We start from the raw sequence: 18,087 nt of genomic DNA, 5'->3' as shown, positions 1-18,087 counted from the left end.
TTAAAGTCTTCTCAAGGACTCAGGTTCAGGGAGTTTACTCCAATATCGCTCAATAAAGTGATATTACCTCATGCTTTCGGGTGTCCTGCTAGCTCGTCCTGTAAACAAAAACGCTCTTTTGGTATTCGAAAGATTAATTTCAGATTTCAATAAAAGAAAAACATGAAATACGCATCTGCTGCCTCGGTGCCTTTATACGATTGACCATGCTTTGCGGTTCAAAATTATTGCGTGGTGACGGAATTTTGCTAGAAAGTAGTTTCCATCCATTGTTTTCTCACGCTATCTAGTTATTCGCGACTTAGTAAAGGCACCTCCAAATAGCTTTGCCAGTTCCTAAGCACGATGCCTTCACATTCACCGATGCTGAGCTCTCTTAATTAGAGAATTACCAATGACGGCTGTATCGCCCTTGCCGCCCGACGGTCACCTCGCTCTGCGCCCTGCCTGGATAAAGGTTAGCGTCTTAAAAGGTGTCGGACGGAGACTTCAAGGTGTTGTTGGTATACTTCCTGGGGTGGACACCATTGCTTAGTTGGACGCGTTCGATCGCTTTCGGGCCGAAGCAACACCGTCGTGGGTCCTGTCCATCCTGCTTCTGACTCCGATCCCGTGTTTCCTCGTCAACCTGACCATCGAGAGTATTCCGCTGGCTGACCCCGCCAAAGGATACCGAGATTCTCTCCACTTCCAGCTACGAACGTACGTGATTACGACCGCCATGCCAGTGTTCGTGCAACTCACGTTTATTCCAGAAATCCGGACAATATCGTGGAAGTTTGTCCTCGGACACAGCAAGGTTACGTCAGGATGGGGATTGCAAACATTGCCGCCATCGCTTGTGGGGCGCCTGTTTTTCCAGTGCCATTCACTCAGATCGTCCCTGTCGGCTCGATGGGCGCCTTTGGGTTCTTACTAAACCGCTTAACCTGTGGATCAGAACGAACATGATCCCGGTAGTGGTGTATCCTGTCTTCACTGGCGTGTCGGACACCTTTACCACGTGCTCTTCACGGCCATGTGCCTTCAGATCGCCAAGTCGCTCGAAACACTGGCAGCGGGAATTGTCGTGAACGTGTGTCAAATGCTGCTCAACTACCGAGACATTCTCAAGGATGCACAGGGCCAAGTCCGAGCTTCGAGCGTTCAAGACTGTGGTATCGGACGACAATGTATCTGCGGTGCTGAATTTAGCCCAGCAAGACCCGCTACTCGGGATTCTCCATCGGAGTTTGCCGCCTCGGACATTTTCCACCTCAAGCAGCACTGCTCCGTTTGATAACACGTCACCCCAAGAGTGCGACTCGTGCCCCAAATCGCAACATATAGACCGCAGGATCCGAGCGCAATCTCTTTCAAAGCCTACGGCTTAAACGCAAGTGCTTCCGTTTCCTGAGAGTCCGCTTAGTGCTAAGGCAGAGCGTATTGCCCAGCTCTACAGCTTGTGAGCACGAGGATGAGTGTATACCGCTAGGCGCAGCTTGGGCCCAGCAGAGGGAAACCTTTCTCCACAATGTAGTGTCAAGCTTGCATCAGAGCGAAGTCATTTTATTGCGATCGTGCATTATCATCTACAGGATTATCCTCTACGGTTCGTACGTTGAGGTTCGCTCAGGACGTTTGGTTTTGATGCTGGTGACGGAATGTGTATATTGCTGGCATAGGGATCTATCTTCTTATCGTCTCCAGGCTGCCCAACCGCAAATACTTCGCCACTATAAACACCATGAACACGTCCACCGCCGTGGGGAGTATGATACGGTACTTGGTCCTGCTCGGCAGCATGGAATTGACCTTCCTGGGCCTCGTCTCGCGACGGCTCGGAGTGTCGGGCATCCACCAACTCGCCTTCGTGCTGTGGTCGCAGCGAGTTCTGCTCCAGTCCAAGTTCCTCACGCTGGAACACTACGGCAACAGTATCATCTTCAGGCTCCATTCAGGATCAGGGTGAGAGGATGGCTACACAAACTTCAAGTATCCGGAACTAGTGCTACTTCACTTACATAAGCGTTACTCCTCCTGATAATCGCGTCAGAGCCAGTGCGAAGAGGCACAACGAGTAACGGACGGACCTTCGCCTGCAAGCTAAGCTTAGCCCAGCCAACGGCACTCCCCAACTTGCTTCCTGCCTGCAGAGCTCACTGCAGCAGCCCCCCCCCCCCCAGCAAGTACCAGAAGCATGGCGCCGTCCCTCACTGCCGAAGCACTAAACTCCGCCATCAGCAACCTAGAATCCGTGCGAATTCCGTCGCCTCCGAGCTCGTGCGGGTCCAACGACGACCAGCAGGGGGAGCAGGAGTACTTGGGTGTAGCGGATACAGTGCTCAACGACGCCAACTGGAGCTGGCTCTGCGACTTGCTGGACACCGTGCGTGACGATGCAGTGAGGAAGCAGGCCAAAGTCTTCTTCGCGCGGCTGTTCAAGTCGCAAGACGCGGCTGGGATGGACGCCACGCTGGCCGAGATGGAGACCTGGCGTGAGGAGCTTGGAGAGGAAAGACAGAGACTCCGTGAACACGAACTGGCCCGCGCATTGTTTCTGCTGGGATACGACAAGAGCATGTCATTAGCTAGATAGATAAGAGATAGAATTTGCGACTGGAAGCTCGCGCTTTTGAATCCATAACCACCAAATAGACACCGACAACACTGCAACACACACGAGCGGAAGTTGCATTAGCATGTTTGCGGGTTTTAACCGGGAAAGTGGGGACAAATACACAGGCTGGGCGATCTGCAGCCGTATAGTTCAGTTGACTGTTGCGCTTTAAGAGCCGAAAGCTTCGTCGGCCTCGTCTATTTTCTTGAACTCGTAGTGGCCACGGCCGTCGAACTAGAACCACATCACCAAGTAACAACACGTTAGCAGGGACACCATACACAAGATATTGGCACACAGCACGCACCCGAAGCACGTATTCGTGGTACGTCCACAGCGACTTGCGGTGCGACACGGTGAAGAGCGTGATGTTCTGCTCGCGGCAGTAGCTGTACATGGCGCCCTCCACGTCGACGCTGACAGCAGACGTGCACTCGTCCAGGATGGCGAACTGCGGCTTGTGGTAGAACAACCGGGCCATGGCCACGCGCTGCTTCTCACCGCCCGACAGCACATCGGCCCAGTCGTGAATGACGTCCCACCCGCCTTCGCGGTCCACGAGGTAGCCGAGCTGAACCTTCTCCAGGAAGTGCATCAAGTCTTCATCCGTCCGGCCCGACGCCCGCATCTCCTTGAGCGAGTGAGGGTAGATAATCTGGTCACGAAGCGAGCCCAGCGTCAGGTACGGTCGCTGCGGAATGTAGAACAGGCCGTTGCGCTCCGGCTTGGTCAGCTTGCCGCCGAACATGGGCCAGAGCTCGCCCAGGATTCGGAACAGCGAGCTCTTGCCGCATCCGTTGGGGCCTGCCACAACGACGTTCATGCCCGACTTGACCTTGATGTTGAGCGACGGCACCAGCACGTCGCCATTGGGGGTCACGAGCGGGACATCCTCGAAGTGGATCACGTGGTCGCGGTACTGGAGCTCGCCCTTGTTCGGGTACAGGCCCAGCGACTCCGCCGACGTGGACTGCGCCTCGGGTTCGTCCGACAGGTCGTCGTCCTCGGCCTTGAGCATCGTGCGCTGGTACTTGCCCTGGTCCAGGTCGGTCAGCACGTCGATCATCTCCGTCACGCGGGCCGTGAAGCCTGCGAGACGCGTGAGCTCGCGGCCGGACAGCACGAGGCGGCCCATGGCCTCCGACATCTTGAGCAGCATCTTGCCCGAGCGGAAGTAGTCCTCCATGCGTTCAGCGTACGTGGTGTGCTCGAGCCGCTTGTTGTTCATGTCCAGGAAGGGCTTGGACAGCACGGCGTAGCCCACGACCGTAGCCAAGTACTTGGCCACGATGTTGTCGATGACGCTCATGGAGAAGCGGAACTGCTGCGAGCTGCGCACGAGGTCGATGAGGCGGCTGAAGGACTGGTCCAGGATGCGCTTCTCGCGCACGTTGCCGTTGTAGAAGGCGATCTCCTCGCTGTGCGTGATGAGCCTCGAGTTCATGAAGCGGAAGTTGCCCTCCATCTGCTGCTCGGCGATGGTGAAGCGGCTCGTGGGCTGTCGGAGCCACGTGAGGAAGAAGCCCGAGGCCACAAGGTAGCTGAGCATGATCACGGGGCCCTCGACCCCAATCGTGCTGGACAGCTTGACGGCGTAGATGGCGATGTCCAGCAGGGGCTTGGACATGTTGGAGTAGAGGTCGGCCACCGAGTTGCTGAAGCGCTCCACGTCCACCGTGAGCAGCTGGTCGGCGTTCGAGATGCGGTTGTCCAGGTTGGACACCTTGTAGTAGACGAAGCCCTTGACGTACTGCGCGTAGAGGTGCTTGGTGAGCCGCGTGCGGAAGCGCAGGCTCAGCTCCGTGTGGCCGTACTTGAGCAGCGAGTTGACGCACGACATGGGCAGCATGATGGCCACGAAGCGCCGCAGGTGGCGCGCGAAGTCCGCCTGCGAGCGCGAGATGATGGCGCGCTCGATGGCCGTGAACGTGTGCAGCACCACGATGTCGAAGGACGTGCGGGCCACGAGCATGGCGGCCACGAGCGCGGCGAAGCCCACCTCGGCCGTGCACGGCCCGGGAACGATCACCTTGAACAGCCGCAGGAAGCGGCGCGCGAACTCGCGGTTCACCGCCACCTTGTGGCGGCCGCCGTGCTTCTTGGTCATGAACTCCGAGTCCAGGCGCCCGGCCGCGTTGGCCTTCTGCTGGCCGTGCGCGCGGATGGCCACGGCCAGCGCCACGAGCGACGCGATGGAGGCCGCGCCCGACGCCGCCTGCGACTTGGACAGCGCCGCCATTGATGCTCCGCTGCGGTAGTCGGGAGCTTGGGCTTGAGCTTGAAGGCGCCTCTTTCCGTTGTGACATCGGAGCTGGGATCCGAGGAGTGGTCCAGCACGTCCTCTGATTGGTCGAAACAACGTTGACGTAATATGTGACTTGTGTTTAACGAGTTGAAGCGCGGCGCTACTATGGCTGCGGCCAGCGTGTTTCAACGAAGCTTGCGTCTTTATAACTTCTTACATCCTACTACTACTGCGCTCCATGCTCCTGTCACGATTCCGGCCGGATGGCCCCGATACAAAGATATCGAGAGACTTCTGTGAACCGACGCGGCCAGATTGAGACCGTCCAGCCGTCATGGAGAAGGCTGCGAGAGCTGCTCGGCAGGGATCTACGCGCAATGCGCTTCCGGGGCACTCGCCGTCGACGCGGTCGCTGGGCACCAGCGGGTCAAGGATGCGGCTGTCGGTGATGCCCAGGGACGGTGCCGACCGGCCGAGCTCGCCCGGGCCAGACACCCCAGAGAAGGTCGTAGCCGCCGCAGTGTCGGAGCCGTCGTTCGACGCGCTGGAGCTGCTGGGTCCGTCGCTCTCGGAGGTGCTGACGTTCGTGAACCCGCCGCAGCCTCGCCGCCTGCAGGAGGCGCAGCAGGACGCCACCAACGGCGGCGAGTCCACGGCCGAGGACAACCAGTCGCACCACGGCAGCAGCAGCAGCTCGCTGGCCGCTACGACCGACGCGTCGGCCAAGTTTGACCTGCGGCTATCGAGATCGGCCGTGCTCGGCAAGCTGGCCGACCCGTCCGCGGACAACGCGTGCAAGACGCAGGAGTACTTCGCCAAGCTGCTGAGCCGGATCCAGTGCGAGGCCACGGGGCTCGTGCTGCTGCACGACGCGACGGTCGTCATCTTCCTGGAGACGACGGCCGAGCACTTCTTGATCCTCCTCAAGCAGCTGCAGCATCAACGCATCATCGAGGCCAGCTCCATGAAGGTGCTGGCCAGCTGCGACGACCACGGCGTGCGGATCCTCCAGGGGCTCTACTTTAAGAAGATCACGCTCAATCGCAGCGATGCCGGCGAGTGGACGGACGACTCAGCGCCGCAGTGCGTGGTCGAGACCTTCCTCAGCCTCATCAAGTTCCTCAAGAAGATCGGCCCCATGCCGCCGGCCGAGATCCGCAAGTGCCTGACGAATCTGTCGAATACGGACCAGACGTTTCTGCCGTCTAACGACCTCGTGCTATGGCTGCTGAGTCGAGACGAGCTCATGACCCTGGACGAGTATCTAGACGTTTTCGACAGCCCTGTTGCAGTCGAGCTCGAATCGGAGCGCGTGTGGCCCGTGCACCCGCTGATCCACTACTAGCGACACAGGCAATGAGGTCAATGAACGATGAACAAGCACGTGTATTGTTCTTGGGCAGCTCGAATTGTTAGCAGTCAGTCGACTACAGGTGGTTAAGAAGCTAGAGGTACTGAGCCCGCAGCTTTGCCGATCGCGCCGGCTTCGGTAGCTCGGGCACGAACGGCGCCAGGGCGTCGATCTTGGCCTTCACCTCGGGCGTGACCTTGTTCAGCACCTCAAGCACCTTTTCAGATTCTGCTTGAGCTGTTCGATCGTCTTGGCGCCGACCAGCACACTGGACACGTTCTCGTTGCTGACACACCAAGCGAGGGCAAGCTCCGCCATAGTCACGCCGAGCTCCTTGGCAACAGGCTTCAGCTTGTCGGCCTTCGCGAGTCGGCCTGCGAAGTCCGGCACGAACGACTTGTACATCGGATTTTCCAGCCTAGACCTTCCGGGGCACCAGCGCTGTACTTGCCAGTCAGAATCCCGAATGCCAGAGGAGACCACGTCGTCAGACCCAGCTTGTACTTCTTGTACAGGTCCGCGTACTCAACCTCGACCTTGGAGCGCTCCAGCAGACTGTACTCGGGTTGCCCCACAATCGGGCGGATCAAGCCCAGGCGGTCGGCGACGTCGCGGATGTCAGCGACAGCCCAGGAGCTCGTGCCCCAGTAGATGGCCCAACCTTGCTCGATGACGAAGTTCATCGCTCGCACGATCTCCTCCATGGGCGTGTACGGGTGGGGCTGGTGGCAAAAGATGACGTCGACGTAGTCCAGCTCCAGTCTCTTGAGTGAGGCCTTGGTGCCCTCCACGATGTGCTTGCGACTGAGGCCACGATCGTTCGGGCCGACTGCGTCAAAACGCTTGGATCTTGGTGGTGACCACGAGGCTCTCGCGCGTCCAGACTCCTTCAGCGATGCCCTTCGTAATGGCAAAGCCTATGTTCTTCTCGGCCAGCCCGTCGCCGTACGTCTCGGCGTTGTCAAAGAGGTTGACGCCGTGCTCGAAGGCGAGCTTCATCACCTGGTACCAAGCTTCCGGCGTGTACTTTCCACCCAACTGCCGAGAGCGAGCTTGGACACCAAGAGGCCGGAGTTGCCCAGGAAGCGGTAGGCCATGCAGGCAGGTTTGTCGGTCGAAGCAGAAGCCATGGCAGCGGAGGTAGTTCTTGGCGGAGGTGTACTGGGATGGCGGTGAATTCCAGAATGGGGAGCACGATGGATTGCATCACCAACAAGTGAGCACCTGGCCGCTTCAAATCTTACGCTTTCTCATCGTTGAGTAAACTCGCCTTATCGTAGTGAGCGATTGCGCCCGCTGAATCCAGGACCGCAAGCACGAGTTGGGATCTCCTGCGGGTACATACGTGTATGTGTCCTCAATGAGGACTCCTCCCTGCCCGTGGCAGATCACGTTGGCTGAGAAATCCCTTCTCAGAGAGGGCGTCATCTTATCTGCCTGCACTGAATCACTGGGCACCATCTTCTGCAGCGTAGTGCTGTCCTGGCTTCTGCTAAGAATACGACGGATGGTCTTCAATACGGATACAAACAAGCGAGGATTCGTTATGTGAAAGGACTATGGATAGAGCGAACGTGGCATATCTACAGAGGCTGAAGCTGCTACAAACTAAGTTCCAGCGATGCGCTCTGAGCAAGAGCAATTAAATACCTACCTACATGAGCTACATGTAGTAACATCCTGCCGCTTCAAAGACTCCAGCATTAATTTTGACAAATTAATGCAGATCTTTACGAGGGGGGGGGGCTACGTAGTAGCCTGAAGGGCTCCACCAGCTTTATTTCGTTCACATGTCAAAAAATGTCGACTGAGTTACAGGTTCATATGCTGTACTATTCGATCACACCTTAGACAGCCTTCGCCCAACCCACTACGTGCGTTAGGTCGAGAAGCTACAGATGCCAGCCTTCTACACGGAAGCAGGACGCTTCGTGCAGTTGCACTTCATGCTGCGGGTCTTAACCAGCGGCTTGGACAACGCGGAGCTCGTGGTGCAAGAGGGTAGAGCCTGAGCAGTCAGCCGGACACTCGACGACCACGACGCTGTCGAGGATACGGTGGCGATTGGCCCACCACGATAAAAAATCTGCAGTTGCTTAATCAACATGAATCCCGGTTTGTGGAATTCATCTTTTGGTGCCACCAAATTGGTGGCAATATTGACGGCCGTGGTGAGGATGAAGAAGGACTCTACAGCACCCTTACGAGCGTGTGCGCAGTATTGGTCATCACAGTCTTCAACCATGCTACGAAACGCTTCCTTACGAGATACACTTCAACGTGTTTGAGCTTTTGTATAACAAGTTCCCAACCATCATCGTAGCCTTGGGGCCCGCATAGTAGGAGACTTTTAAATCTACCAGCTTAACTGCCATTTCTAGGCTACACACAGCCTGTGTGTAGCCTAGAAATGTGTGTGACACAGGTACTTAATATGCTTATCAAAACCGTGATACAAGCAGAGAGTCATGAATGTCTTGTCGCGCGTTTCACAAACTTGGCATGAGCTTCGAAAAAGCGTTGACCTTAACTTATAGATTGCTTCGTAGTGTATACGCGTGCAATGCATTCCCTACCGTAAAACGTTGCCAAAGTTTGATGTATAGTTCAATCGACCATTCGATCGAAAGATGAAGATGAACCCCACTTTTGATTTTTCAGACAACTGGTGTGCTACCGACGTCACTGGTATGAATCAGTACATATATTGAGCAGGGTAATTTAAGTAAAGAGAACAATTGAGGCGGGCGGCAATAGCACTTAGAGATAGGCATTTGCATTTTCAAGTAGAATTTTGCTACAGCTGAACAGCCTTGAAGCACCAGCGATCTAGTTTTTCTTGGAACTGTCTGCTACTAAACGAACAGAGCGATATGCTCAGGTTAATTGCCCCATGGACACAAGGTTCTTCCCTAGTGCAACAAAATCAAAACCAAGCCCAGCAGAATTAAAACGCTTGAAGAAGGGGTTTTCAAGCATTTTGTACGCCAAATGATGCGGCGAGATAGAAGAACTCGACTTCGAGTGCATTCGTGCTTTGGAAAGGTTTGTTATGAATTTCATTTAGCTACGATGGAGTTATCAGCAGCTGTCGAGGCAACTTTGTCAAAAACAAAGGGCAGTAGCCACCGCGTAAGCCTCATTGGGCAAGCGACCCGGATAAGCTGGATGGGTGACTGTCTCCTTCCAGCGTGCAGCCGCCGCCGTCGCAGTATCCGTCTGCCAGCGTATTCGGTACATTCACGAAGCTGCAGCCACCGCCTGGACACGAGGCATCTGCTGTGTCGTCAAAGATGCAGGCGCCTCCTTCGCACACGGCCGTCTTGCACTTGCTGCCTCGAGACACGGAATACGTCGCGCCACTTTCAGATTTGAGCATTAAGTGGCTCTGCGCCGCACTGACAAAGGCACAGCAAGGGACCGCGCATCAAGTGTATACAGTACGTACCGGAAGTAGCAGAGTCCGCCCTTGCACGACAGCGGAGAGGCGCAGTTCTCGAAGAGGCAGCCGCCCGCCACGCAGTTCTCGGTATCGCAGGAGGTCGGCACGTGGACGTACTCGGACACGAGTTCCTTCTTGGTGTTGGAGTTAGCGGCGTTCACTGCGCAGAGCAAGCCGAGAGCGAGAAGCGCCAGTCTTGGGATTCGCATGGTACACACTTCAAGTCGACAAGATCCGTTATGCTGAGCGGATCGCGTCCCTCCATGATCACCACGAAAGTCTTCACCGACTCATATGTATGGCACGTAAAACTGTAGCCATGTCGGGAGATGGCTGCAGCTCAGCATGAAGGAAGAGTATCAGCCCACAAGGAAACCCGGGCTAAGAATGAATTAACATCGTGTAAAGCTAAAGGGACGAGAAGGCCTTCTCTAGGTTCGCTTCAAAGTTCGCGTCGATGAATGGCACCTCAGTCTTCGCGCCGAAGTCTGCCTTGCTCAGACCGGCCGGTGCCTCTTCGGTCAATTGCTCCCACATGATGAGGTCCTGAAGTTCACCAGTTTCCTTCGAAGCCCAAAGGTAGAGCATGTGCTCATCACTTGTTAGGATAGCAAGCTAATACAAATTGGGACTCGTCCCATTCAGATACTCCCTCAAGGCGCTGGTGGCGGAGAAGGTTATTCCACAAGCACTACTTGGGCTCTGCGTTCGCTCACACGGTGAATTGATCGGCTGCACTTGCATACGATACGGCGAGAACCTTTGGCTCCGCCACAGCAGGGTTGTCGAGCCACACCACTGCGCTCAGCCCTTTTTGTGTCGATAGCCCGACACGCTGAAGGCCGTGTCATACCTCTCCTTGGGGAAATTCCACACGTACATGATGGCCTAGAGATCATTGTGCCAAACGGCTCGGCCGTACACTTGGGAGCCCAGACCTGAGCCCTTGCATCCAGAGTCGAGCCCCCCCGTGCCCCTTGAGGCCCCCACTCGTCTCACCCGCCACATGGCAGCCGCTGACGACGCGGAGATTTGGCTTGCACTTGACAGCAGCCTTCTCGGAGACGGTGGTCGCCTCGGGCTGTGCGAACGGCTGCACCTTGTCGTGATCGATGCTGACAGCTCCCGAGGAGGCAAGTGCAGTGGCTGCGATAGCAGCTGAAATCAGTGAGCGCAGGTTTATGATCCGGTCGTGCCTAGGGGAGAAATTCGGAAGTGAGCTGGGGCTCGAAACATAAGTACCATTCTTGCTCCAATATTGCGTCCGATCTAACGCAATCGTTTCCGCTAGCTGTTTCGTAGTGGAAATAGATAATCCTTCCCGGACTGTGTCTTAAGTAGCTGGAGACTGGCTAACGAGGGCCATTTCCAAGGAAGGCCATTTTCATAAAAGCATTTGATCACGATCTGTTGAGGAATAGGCGAGGGCGAACGGGCGCGAGGGCGAGCCTCACTCAGTGCATTCACTGGTTCCAACGCCCGCCCATTAGGCGGGGCTGGTCTGCGCAAGCGAGCGCTACAACCCGATTTTTTTTCTAGACACCGCGCCTGGCCGAATCGAGGACTTCGAGAAAGGGGGGTAGCGGCGCCCCCGAGCGAAGCGAAAGACCCCCCCCCCTTCAACATGAAAACATGCCCATTTTTTTTTAAAAATGACCCTCTATTGAAATTGCCTTAGACTCTCTCGCATAGCTGTTGACGGCACAATATGGTTTAGTGTACAGTAATGATAGCCACCGTTTAGGTACAGTAGTCGTGGGGTGGGTATCGATGATTTGGTCGTTTGCGATAACTATGTACGCGTTAGATTCAGGGGGGCAAGAGCCCCTTTTATTAGGTACTTATACTGGGATAGGAAGCAACGTTAGTGCTGCTATCGCAGACCAAATCGGATTAAATCCGTAGTCAAACGATGACCTCTGGACATCTAACTGGCGCATTTTCTTGAAACCGGTACGATTCCGGTGCCGCACTGGGCGGTTTATATGCGTGGCAAAATGAACCGGTAGGATACTCATCACACTTGTATGAAACCGGTGCCGCACTGGGCCCTCCAACAGTGGGCAGATCGAACCAGTGCGCTACCGACGACACTGGTATGAATCAGTACATATCGTGAGCTGATGGACAAAGTGAGGTAAGGACTGTAAAATAGCACTAGAGATAAGCATTTAGCAAACAGATCTCGCAATTTTAATTTTCTAAAGCATTGCCAGTTGATATCTACAGTTTTACGGCAAAATTCCGGACAGATGCTGCGGCTGCGAAGCAGGCGCAGGAGATGGCCGTAGCTAATAAGAAAAGTATTAATAAAAATAAAAAGAAGGGTTTTATACCAAAAGCCTCCTATCCCCACCCTTCGCGGAGCCCTAGTTTCGCAGCCTGTTAGAAACAGGCACATTACCGTCTAAGCAAGGTTACTCCTAACTAATTACCTACAGCTACTCGGTCACCCTTAGTCTACGTGTTAGATTCAGGTTGCGACCGTGCTACTGCTACAACAACTAATACATGTATCCAATTAAATCTGGGTTTTCGCGTCATTATTGGTGTTTTAGTGCAGTTTTGATGTATTGTCACATGATGACCTTTTGACAGGTTTGATAAGTTTACAGGGAAGGGGTGAAATCCAACCCGCCAAATCAAGGGAACCCCAGCATTTCGATTTCTTCATTGCCTCGATCTGAGCTATTCAGAGTTTGAGACGCATTTCCTTCCTCACGTCTCTCTTTGGAGATTTGAGGGCCGTGCCGTCCGTCCTCCGAGTGCGCAATCATTTACAGCCACTTTCTGTAGCAGCAACACGTTCCTTCAAGTTGTGGATGCCCTGGACAAGATAGTATCTACATCTATATGACACGAGGAGTGATGATACGCTGGCCACTACTCGTATGAACTCGGGAGGACTACACGGGCAAATACAATGCAGAATACTACATTAAATAATGCATGTGCGATCTAGGGGAAATGGAATTCACTGGGGCTACAGGCGACCCTTTTGGCCGGACATGTTTTACTAAATGTGCCTTACTAATATGCTTTTCTTACATTCTCAGTACATTTTTTTTATTTACGAGCCCTGGTTGTGGCTTCTAAATGAACTAAGGATTCGGTGCAAGCCATGTATCCAGGCTTACTCTATGACAGCCAATTTCTAAAAGCGCGTTTTCTGTCAAGTGCGCAGGCAGCTCGTCTTACGTTTAATTGGAAAACTGGATTCCATTCCATTAAATTAAATTAGCAAGACGAATGCTTAGGACGTGCATCAACTGGATGGCGGTCACGCAATTGCATGAACAGCGGGTACTACGTTGAAAAGGGAACGGTAAGCGCAATAGTACCGGCCCAACTCCGCCGCTATTATTCACGACAGTGCTCAGAAGAACTGGAGAACTGGTTTGATTGCGTTAGATCTGTTGACTACAGAGCAGGAAGTACCACTGATCCAGTTAGAGAGATTTAAGCCACCGGAACCCGTACGCCATGACTGGGGCCGTCTATGGCGCAGGATGCTGGTAGCTATCCGACCCCCGGGGGGGACCGAGTTCCGTACCCCTCATTACACTATGGGATTTTTTATGCACGGGGTCTCCAGCTCACCCAACTATCCACCACCACATTGGGTGCGGGTTCTGATTCCGTTAGATCGGACGCAATACGGTACTGGAGCAAGAATGGTACTTATGTTTCGAGCCCCAGCTCACTTCCGAATTTCTCCCCTAGGCACGACCGGATCATGAACCTGCGCTCACTGCTTTCAGCTGCTATCGCAGCCACTGCACTTGCCTCCTCGGGAGCTGTCAGCATCGATCATAACAAGGTGCAGCCGTTCGCGCAGCCCGAGGCGACCACCGTCTCAGAGAAGGCTGCTGTCAAGTATTAATACAAGCCAAGTCTCCACATCGTCAGCGGCTGCCACCCGAACCCCGCTGTCAATGTGGCGGGTGAGACGAGTGGGGGCCTTAAGGGGCACGGGGGGGGGGGCTCGACTCTGGATGCAAGGGCTCAGGTCTGGGCTCCCAAGTGCACGGCCGAGCCGTTTGGCACAATGATCTCTAGGCCATCATGTACGCGTGGTATTTTCCCAAGACAACCCTGCTGGGGAGGAGCCAAAGATTCTCGCCGGGTCGTACGCAAGCTCAACGGATAGCGGATATGGTGTGAGAGCAAACGTGGAGCCCACGTGCTTACAGAATAACCTTTGGCACCGCGAGATGTGCACCGCTGCTTTTTCTGATTTTCTGGATGGCACGAGTGCCAAGCTCTCCTACGAAGCGATGCAAGTATGAGACGAGCGCCTGCTCTACCTGATGGTCTCGGAGGAGATACTCGCACTTCAAGATCTCATCATGTGGGAGCAGTTGACCGAAGAGGCACGGACCGGCCTGCGCGAGGCGAACTTCGGCGAGAAGACAAAGGTGCAGTTTATCGACGCGAACTTTGAAGCGAACCTGGAGAAGGCCCTCCCGTCTCTTGGTTATCTATTTGTCGGTTCGGATACGGGTTGTCATGATGCAGCATGTCTGCTGCTGGCACCCACGCAAGCGGGTACGCCAGCAACAGACATGCTCAAGGAAGACGTACCTGGTGGCTAGGAAGTCAGGCGTCGCCTCCTCCTCCGCCTCCTCCTCCGCCACAAGTAGCTTGCGCGCAGCGTCGCTTGAAGGCTGGCGCCAGGCTTGCGCAAGACTGCCTGGCGCCCGGAATCCAGAACTCTACCTGCACAAGTATACAAACATGCATATATAGGATTACGAAAACGGAAAAACACTTGCATTTAGTATAGGTTAGCTCAGCTTCTAGAACGACAGCAAGAGGAAGACCTAGAGCCCGTAGCTAGCCCAAAACTTAAAGGCATCAATCTCACTTTGTATTTTACCCAAAAGCAAGCAAGCAACCACAACAACTCCACGCACTTTCGCTACGGCAGGCCCCACCGCATCGGAGCCTGTCATTTGGTAGCACTTGTTGGTCCCCTCGCAACCGCGCTTCGCTCAACCTCAGGGAGGTCTTCGGGCACCGGCTGGTGATTCGCTTTTGACCGCGCTTCGCCAACCTCGGAGAGGGCTACGGGCACCGGTGATTGGCTGTAATTCGGACCCACCTGACATCTGTCAAGGGAACGTCGGCATAAGTACGAGGCACCAGTTGTAGCGGCGCACCCGATCCAGTCCGGCTTTCGAGTTCGGCGGTTAGGGGTAGTGCCGTCCACTCTGAGTTGCCCGGGCCGCTTCTTTGATTGGATGGCTGGACGTAGGGGTCGTCGCGTTCACAACGCTGTTCCCGACGGGTCTTTTGAGAGGCTGGGTGTAATCGACGCCACCGGCATCGACAAGTTGCGCACCGATTGCTACCGTCAAATCCGGCACGCGGTGCGAACGACCAAACGGATCTTGCTGAGGTTAAGCCACTGACTTCGGAGGAAAGAGACCAGAAAAATGCGGTCATCCACCAGCTCTGTCGCGTCCAGCGTAAACTCGGCAAGGTGACCGGCCTCATCAACCTCGGTGTAGCCAGGATTTTGGACCCTCGTACCACCCGTCAGCAACTCGAGCACGACAACCGTCTCCGTGATCGAGAGGAAGCCCGCCGCCAGCGTAACCAGCTACTGTAAGGGTGCTGATTAACTCATCTAGTGAGCAGTAAACACGTTTTAGTCGCTTTTTTACGGCAATTTATCGTAGTGTGTGAAAACGAATACCTTCGCGGGTATAACGTTTTAGAGGGAATCAGCTTTGTTACTAGTTAGACTTTCGGGTTAAGGCTTCCGCGTGCGAAAGGAGGGCGAACAAGATGGCGGACGTCTCGGAGCTCATGCAAGGAGTACTGCAGCTGATGCAGCAGCAACAAGAGATGATGAGAGTAATGAACGAGCAACGAGGAACGAATGACTTCAAGTTGGATGGGATTAGACTACCCAAGTACACGGGGCATGAGTCTGAGTCGTTCCGCCTGTATCAAGAAGAGTTGTCGCAGTACTTTGAGGCCCGCAACATTGACTGGAAGAACGAGCGTTGGGCGACGAGGGTACTGGCCATTATCGGGAGCACGTTGAAGGGGCAGGCTGGTCAGTGGTATCTGGCGCGGAAGCATGAGATCTACTCTGCGGAGCAGTTACTCCGAGAGTTGGCACGCGCGTTTGTTCCGGCGGATCTTCAGTTGCGGCTGCGTGAGCAGTTGCGACACCTGAGCCAGAAATCTTGCAAGTCGTTGGGTGATTACGTTTCACGGTTTCGCAACATTGTACTACAAGTGGAAGACATGACGGAGTGTAATTCTCGCAAGGGTTGATGCCAAATACACGTCAAGAAGAACTGTACAAGCGTTGTGAAACCCTTACGGATTCCATTACGGTAGCGATGGACTATGAGCGCTCGCACTTCGGTGCTCCGGCGCGCACGGGACGTCGCGACCGTGATCACCCACGATTCCGCAGAAACGAGTCGACTTCAAGATCAAATGGTCCTGAGCCAATGGAGATCGACAGTGCGCAAGAGCTCAGTACAGAAGAGTGCCGTCGGCAGAGGAAATGTTACAACTCCTTCCGTGGTGGTCACATTGCAGCCCACTGCAAGGCTCCTCGTCGGAACCAGCGCCCCTACATAGGTCCGAATCAGCGTCAACGAGACTCGCAGCACGTCAATGCTGTGGAGCAACACGTCAGCGAGGGTGAAGAAAGAATCGTGTACGATCAGTACACTGTGGATGCGTTTGAGGAAGTCAGCATGCATGACATGGTTGCTAGACCGGATTATGAGCTCATTCGCAAACCCGGGAGAATCGAAGGGCGCCCAGTAACGATACTGCTTGACTGTGGTGCTACGGCAAATCTGGTACGGCCAGGAATGGTGTCGAAGGTGACAGGAACAAAGGATGTACAGGTGAAGGGCTTCAAAGGTGAGATCAAGGAGTATCGCGATGTGAAGGTAGTGGAAGCGGACATCAGCATGGAAGACAATGCGTTCGAGAGGATGCGTCTAACAGAGAGTTCACTGGCGATTGAACATGACGATACCTTGGGTAAGCCGTGGTTTGCCAAATATCAGCCAACAATCAACTGGCGAACGCATGAAGTAGCATTTCCGAGCATGGAAAAGAGACCACGGCCCAAGACGGACAAGAACGCAAACAAGATGGAAGATCAGAAAGAATGTGAGAAAGGCGCCGTCACAATGGACCCGAGCGAAATTGAAGAGTCGGAGTCGGCAGAAGAGTAACGAAAGAAAGCGGAAAAGGAAGCAGTTCGCGCACGTCATCGGTCACACCTCGCCTTGGCTGAGGCATGGCGTAATGGTGTCTTTGGGTCCACGAAGAAGTTTCGTCGTTGTATGCAGGACAGGAAGTTTGCGGAGCTGTTCTTCGTCAAGGTCTGTGTAGCAGTGGAATTAGACAATGTACCAGACTACATTGAACATTTGCTGGACAAGTTTGGTGATGTCTTCCCAGAAACGTTGCCAGATGGCCTACCTCCCGAGCGCATCGTCGAGTTCGACATGGAGATGAAGCCTAACGCCGCTTCTAGCACCCGAGCACCGTTTCGACTGTCTAAAACGGAGCAAGAAGCATTGGAAAAGTTCGTCGCGGAAAACATGAAGAAAGGGTGGATAGAAGTCTCCAATTCACCCTGGGTCTCCAATATCTTCGGTGTTCCTAAGAAAGATCCTGCGACTGGTCAAATCCCGAAGCGGGTAGAATGGCTGCGATCCGGGAATAGTTCCATTCCGATTCGTTGGGTCATCGACTTCCGCTATGTCAACAGTCAGACGAAGATCCCGAAGATTCCATTACCGCTAATCGAGGCAATCTTTGACAAGATGGTCGGCTGCACAGTGTTTACGGTTCTGGACCTGGCCCAAGGTTACCACCAGATGCGGGTCAAGCCGCGTAGTCGTCAGTACACCGCTTTTCGTACTCACAAGGAGACTTACCAGTGGTGTGTCGCTCCGATGGGTCTTTCGGGTATGCCTGGGGTTTGGTCACGACTGGTGCGCGTCCTGTTTGACAAGTGCGACTTCGTCGTGGTCTATTTGGACGTTATCTGCATCTTTTACAAGACCAAAGAAGAGCATCTCGAGCATCTGGAAGTGGTCTTTGAAGTGCTCCGCCATGAGAAGCTTTATGCCCACCGATCGAAGTGTTCGATTGGTCAAGCGAGTGTTAACTTTCTCGGCCACACCGTGTCAGCAGAAGGGTTATCCGTAGATGCGAAGAAGACCAGGGCTATCGAGCAATATCCGGATCCAACGAACAAGAAGGAGCTGCAGAGTTTTCTCGGTCTTGCTGGCTACTATCGTCGCTTTATCTCTGACTTTGCGCGACACGCCCTACCTTTGAGTAAGCTGACTAAGAAGCAAGCTACTTGAGAATGGGGTCCGACACAGGCATACGCTTTTCGATCGCTGAAGCTCGCTTTGCAGCAAGCTCCTGTTCTTCGTTTGCCTGACTTCTCG

General features: G+C 54.5%; 10 protein-coding genes across 10 annotated transcripts; 6 read left to right on the top strand and 4 right to left on the bottom strand.

Moving 5' to 3' along the window:
• Positions 1-394: 394 nt before the first annotated feature.
• On the top strand, positions 395-1,279 carry PHYSODRAFT_301838 (hypothetical protein; the record flags this gene model as incomplete). Its single annotated transcript, XM_009530671.1, has 4 exons — positions 395-457; positions 536-702; positions 756-908; positions 961-1,279. The coding sequence occupies 4 exons, from the start codon at positions 395-397 to the stop codon at positions 1,277-1,279; spliced, it is 702 nt and encodes a 233-aa protein (XP_009528966.1).
• A 900-nt stretch (positions 1,280-2,179) lies between these two features.
• Positions 2,180-2,578, top strand: PHYSODRAFT_315662 (hypothetical protein; the record flags this gene model as incomplete). Its single annotated transcript, XM_009530670.1, has 1 exon — positions 2,180-2,578. The coding sequence occupies one exon, from the start codon at positions 2,180-2,182 to the stop codon at positions 2,576-2,578; it is 399 nt and encodes a 132-aa protein (XP_009528965.1).
• Positions 2,579-2,662: 84 nt separating this feature from the next.
• PHYSODRAFT_561133 (long chain acyl-CoA transporter ABC transporter) lies at positions 2,663-4,885 on the bottom strand. Its single transcript, XM_009530669.1, has 2 exons — positions 2,907-4,885; positions 2,663-2,833 (listed from the first exon to the last, which is right to left on the bottom strand). Exons 1-2 carry the CDS (start codon positions 4,836-4,838, stop codon positions 2,768-2,770), a joined length of 1,998 nt encoding a protein of 665 aa, XP_009528964.1. The 5' UTR covers positions 4,839-4,885; the 3' UTR covers positions 2,663-2,767.
• A 407-nt stretch (positions 4,886-5,292) lies between these two features.
• PHYSODRAFT_508340 (hypothetical protein) lies at positions 5,293-6,189 on the top strand (the record flags this gene model as incomplete). Its single annotated transcript, XM_009530668.1, has 1 exon — positions 5,293-6,189. One exon carries the CDS (start codon positions 5,293-5,295, stop codon positions 6,187-6,189), a length of 897 nt encoding a protein of 298 aa, XP_009528963.1.
• Positions 6,190-6,289: 100 nt separating this feature from the next.
• PHYSODRAFT_333485 (hypothetical protein) lies at positions 6,290-7,325 on the bottom strand (the record flags this gene model as incomplete). Its single annotated transcript, XM_009530667.1, has 5 exons — positions 6,290-6,391; positions 6,457-6,569; positions 6,620-6,999; positions 7,037-7,197; positions 7,230-7,325. The coding sequence occupies 5 exons, from the start codon at positions 7,323-7,325 to the stop codon at positions 6,290-6,292; spliced, it is 852 nt and encodes a 283-aa protein (XP_009528962.1).
• A 2,009-nt stretch (positions 7,326-9,334) lies between these two features.
• PHYSODRAFT_507351 (hypothetical protein) lies at positions 9,335-9,846 on the bottom strand (the record flags this gene model as incomplete). The annotated part of the gene is made up of 2 exons (XM_009530666.1): positions 9,335-9,557; positions 9,644-9,846. The coding sequence occupies 2 exons, from the start codon at positions 9,844-9,846 to the stop codon at positions 9,335-9,337; spliced, it is 426 nt and encodes a 141-aa protein (XP_009528961.1).
• A 199-nt stretch (positions 9,847-10,045) lies between these two features.
• Positions 10,046-10,832, bottom strand: PHYSODRAFT_260072 (hypothetical protein; the record flags this gene model as incomplete). The annotated part of the gene is made up of 3 exons (XM_009530665.1): positions 10,046-10,235; positions 10,260-10,298; positions 10,576-10,832. Coding segments are annotated over 3 exons (486 nt in total), but the record flags the coding sequence as incomplete, so codon positions are not given.
• Positions 10,833-13,373: 2,541 nt separating this feature from the next.
• PHYSODRAFT_333483 (hypothetical protein) lies at positions 13,374-14,232 on the top strand (the record flags this gene model as incomplete). Its single annotated transcript, XM_009530664.1, has 2 exons — positions 13,374-13,508; positions 13,933-14,232. The coding sequence occupies 2 exons, from the start codon at positions 13,374-13,376 to the stop codon at positions 14,230-14,232; spliced, it is 435 nt and encodes a 144-aa protein (XP_009528959.1).
• Positions 14,233-15,472: 1,240 nt separating this feature from the next.
• PHYSODRAFT_409389 (hypothetical protein) lies at positions 15,473-15,796 on the top strand (the record flags this gene model as incomplete). Its single annotated transcript, XM_009530663.1, has 1 exon — positions 15,473-15,796. A coding segment is annotated over one exon (324 nt), but the record flags the coding sequence as incomplete, so codon positions are not given.
• A 1,340-nt stretch (positions 15,797-17,136) lies between these two features.
• On the top strand, positions 17,137-17,499 carry PHYSODRAFT_508286 (hypothetical protein; the record flags this gene model as incomplete). The annotated part of the gene is made up of 2 exons (XM_009530662.1): positions 17,137-17,281; positions 17,330-17,499. Coding segments are annotated over 2 exons (315 nt in total), but the record flags the coding sequence as incomplete, so codon positions are not given.
• Between the last annotated feature and the right edge of the window lie 588 nt (positions 17,500-18,087).

The sequence above is a fragment of the Phytophthora sojae genome, assembly GCF_000149755.1.
Source record: "Phytophthora sojae unplaced genomic scaffold PHYSOscaffold_5, whole genome shotgun sequence".
NCBI lineage: Eukaryota > Oomycota > Peronosporomycetes > Peronosporales > Peronosporaceae > Phytophthora > Phytophthora sojae.
The sequence above is the reverse complement of the archived record's forward strand: the minus strand, read 5'-3'. Positions and strand labels throughout refer to the sequence as shown.

Excerpts from the sequence above, each read along its gene's own strand:
- PHYSODRAFT_561133 (XM_009530669.1), bottom strand. The coding sequence starts at position 4,838 with ATGGCGGCGCTGTCCAAGTCGCAGGCGGCGTCGGGCGCGGCCTCCATC. Across the intron at positions 2,834-2,906 it reads ACCACGAATACGTGCTTCGG|TTCGACGGCCGTGGCCACTA; the intron begins GTGCGTGCTGTG and ends ATGTGGTTCTAG.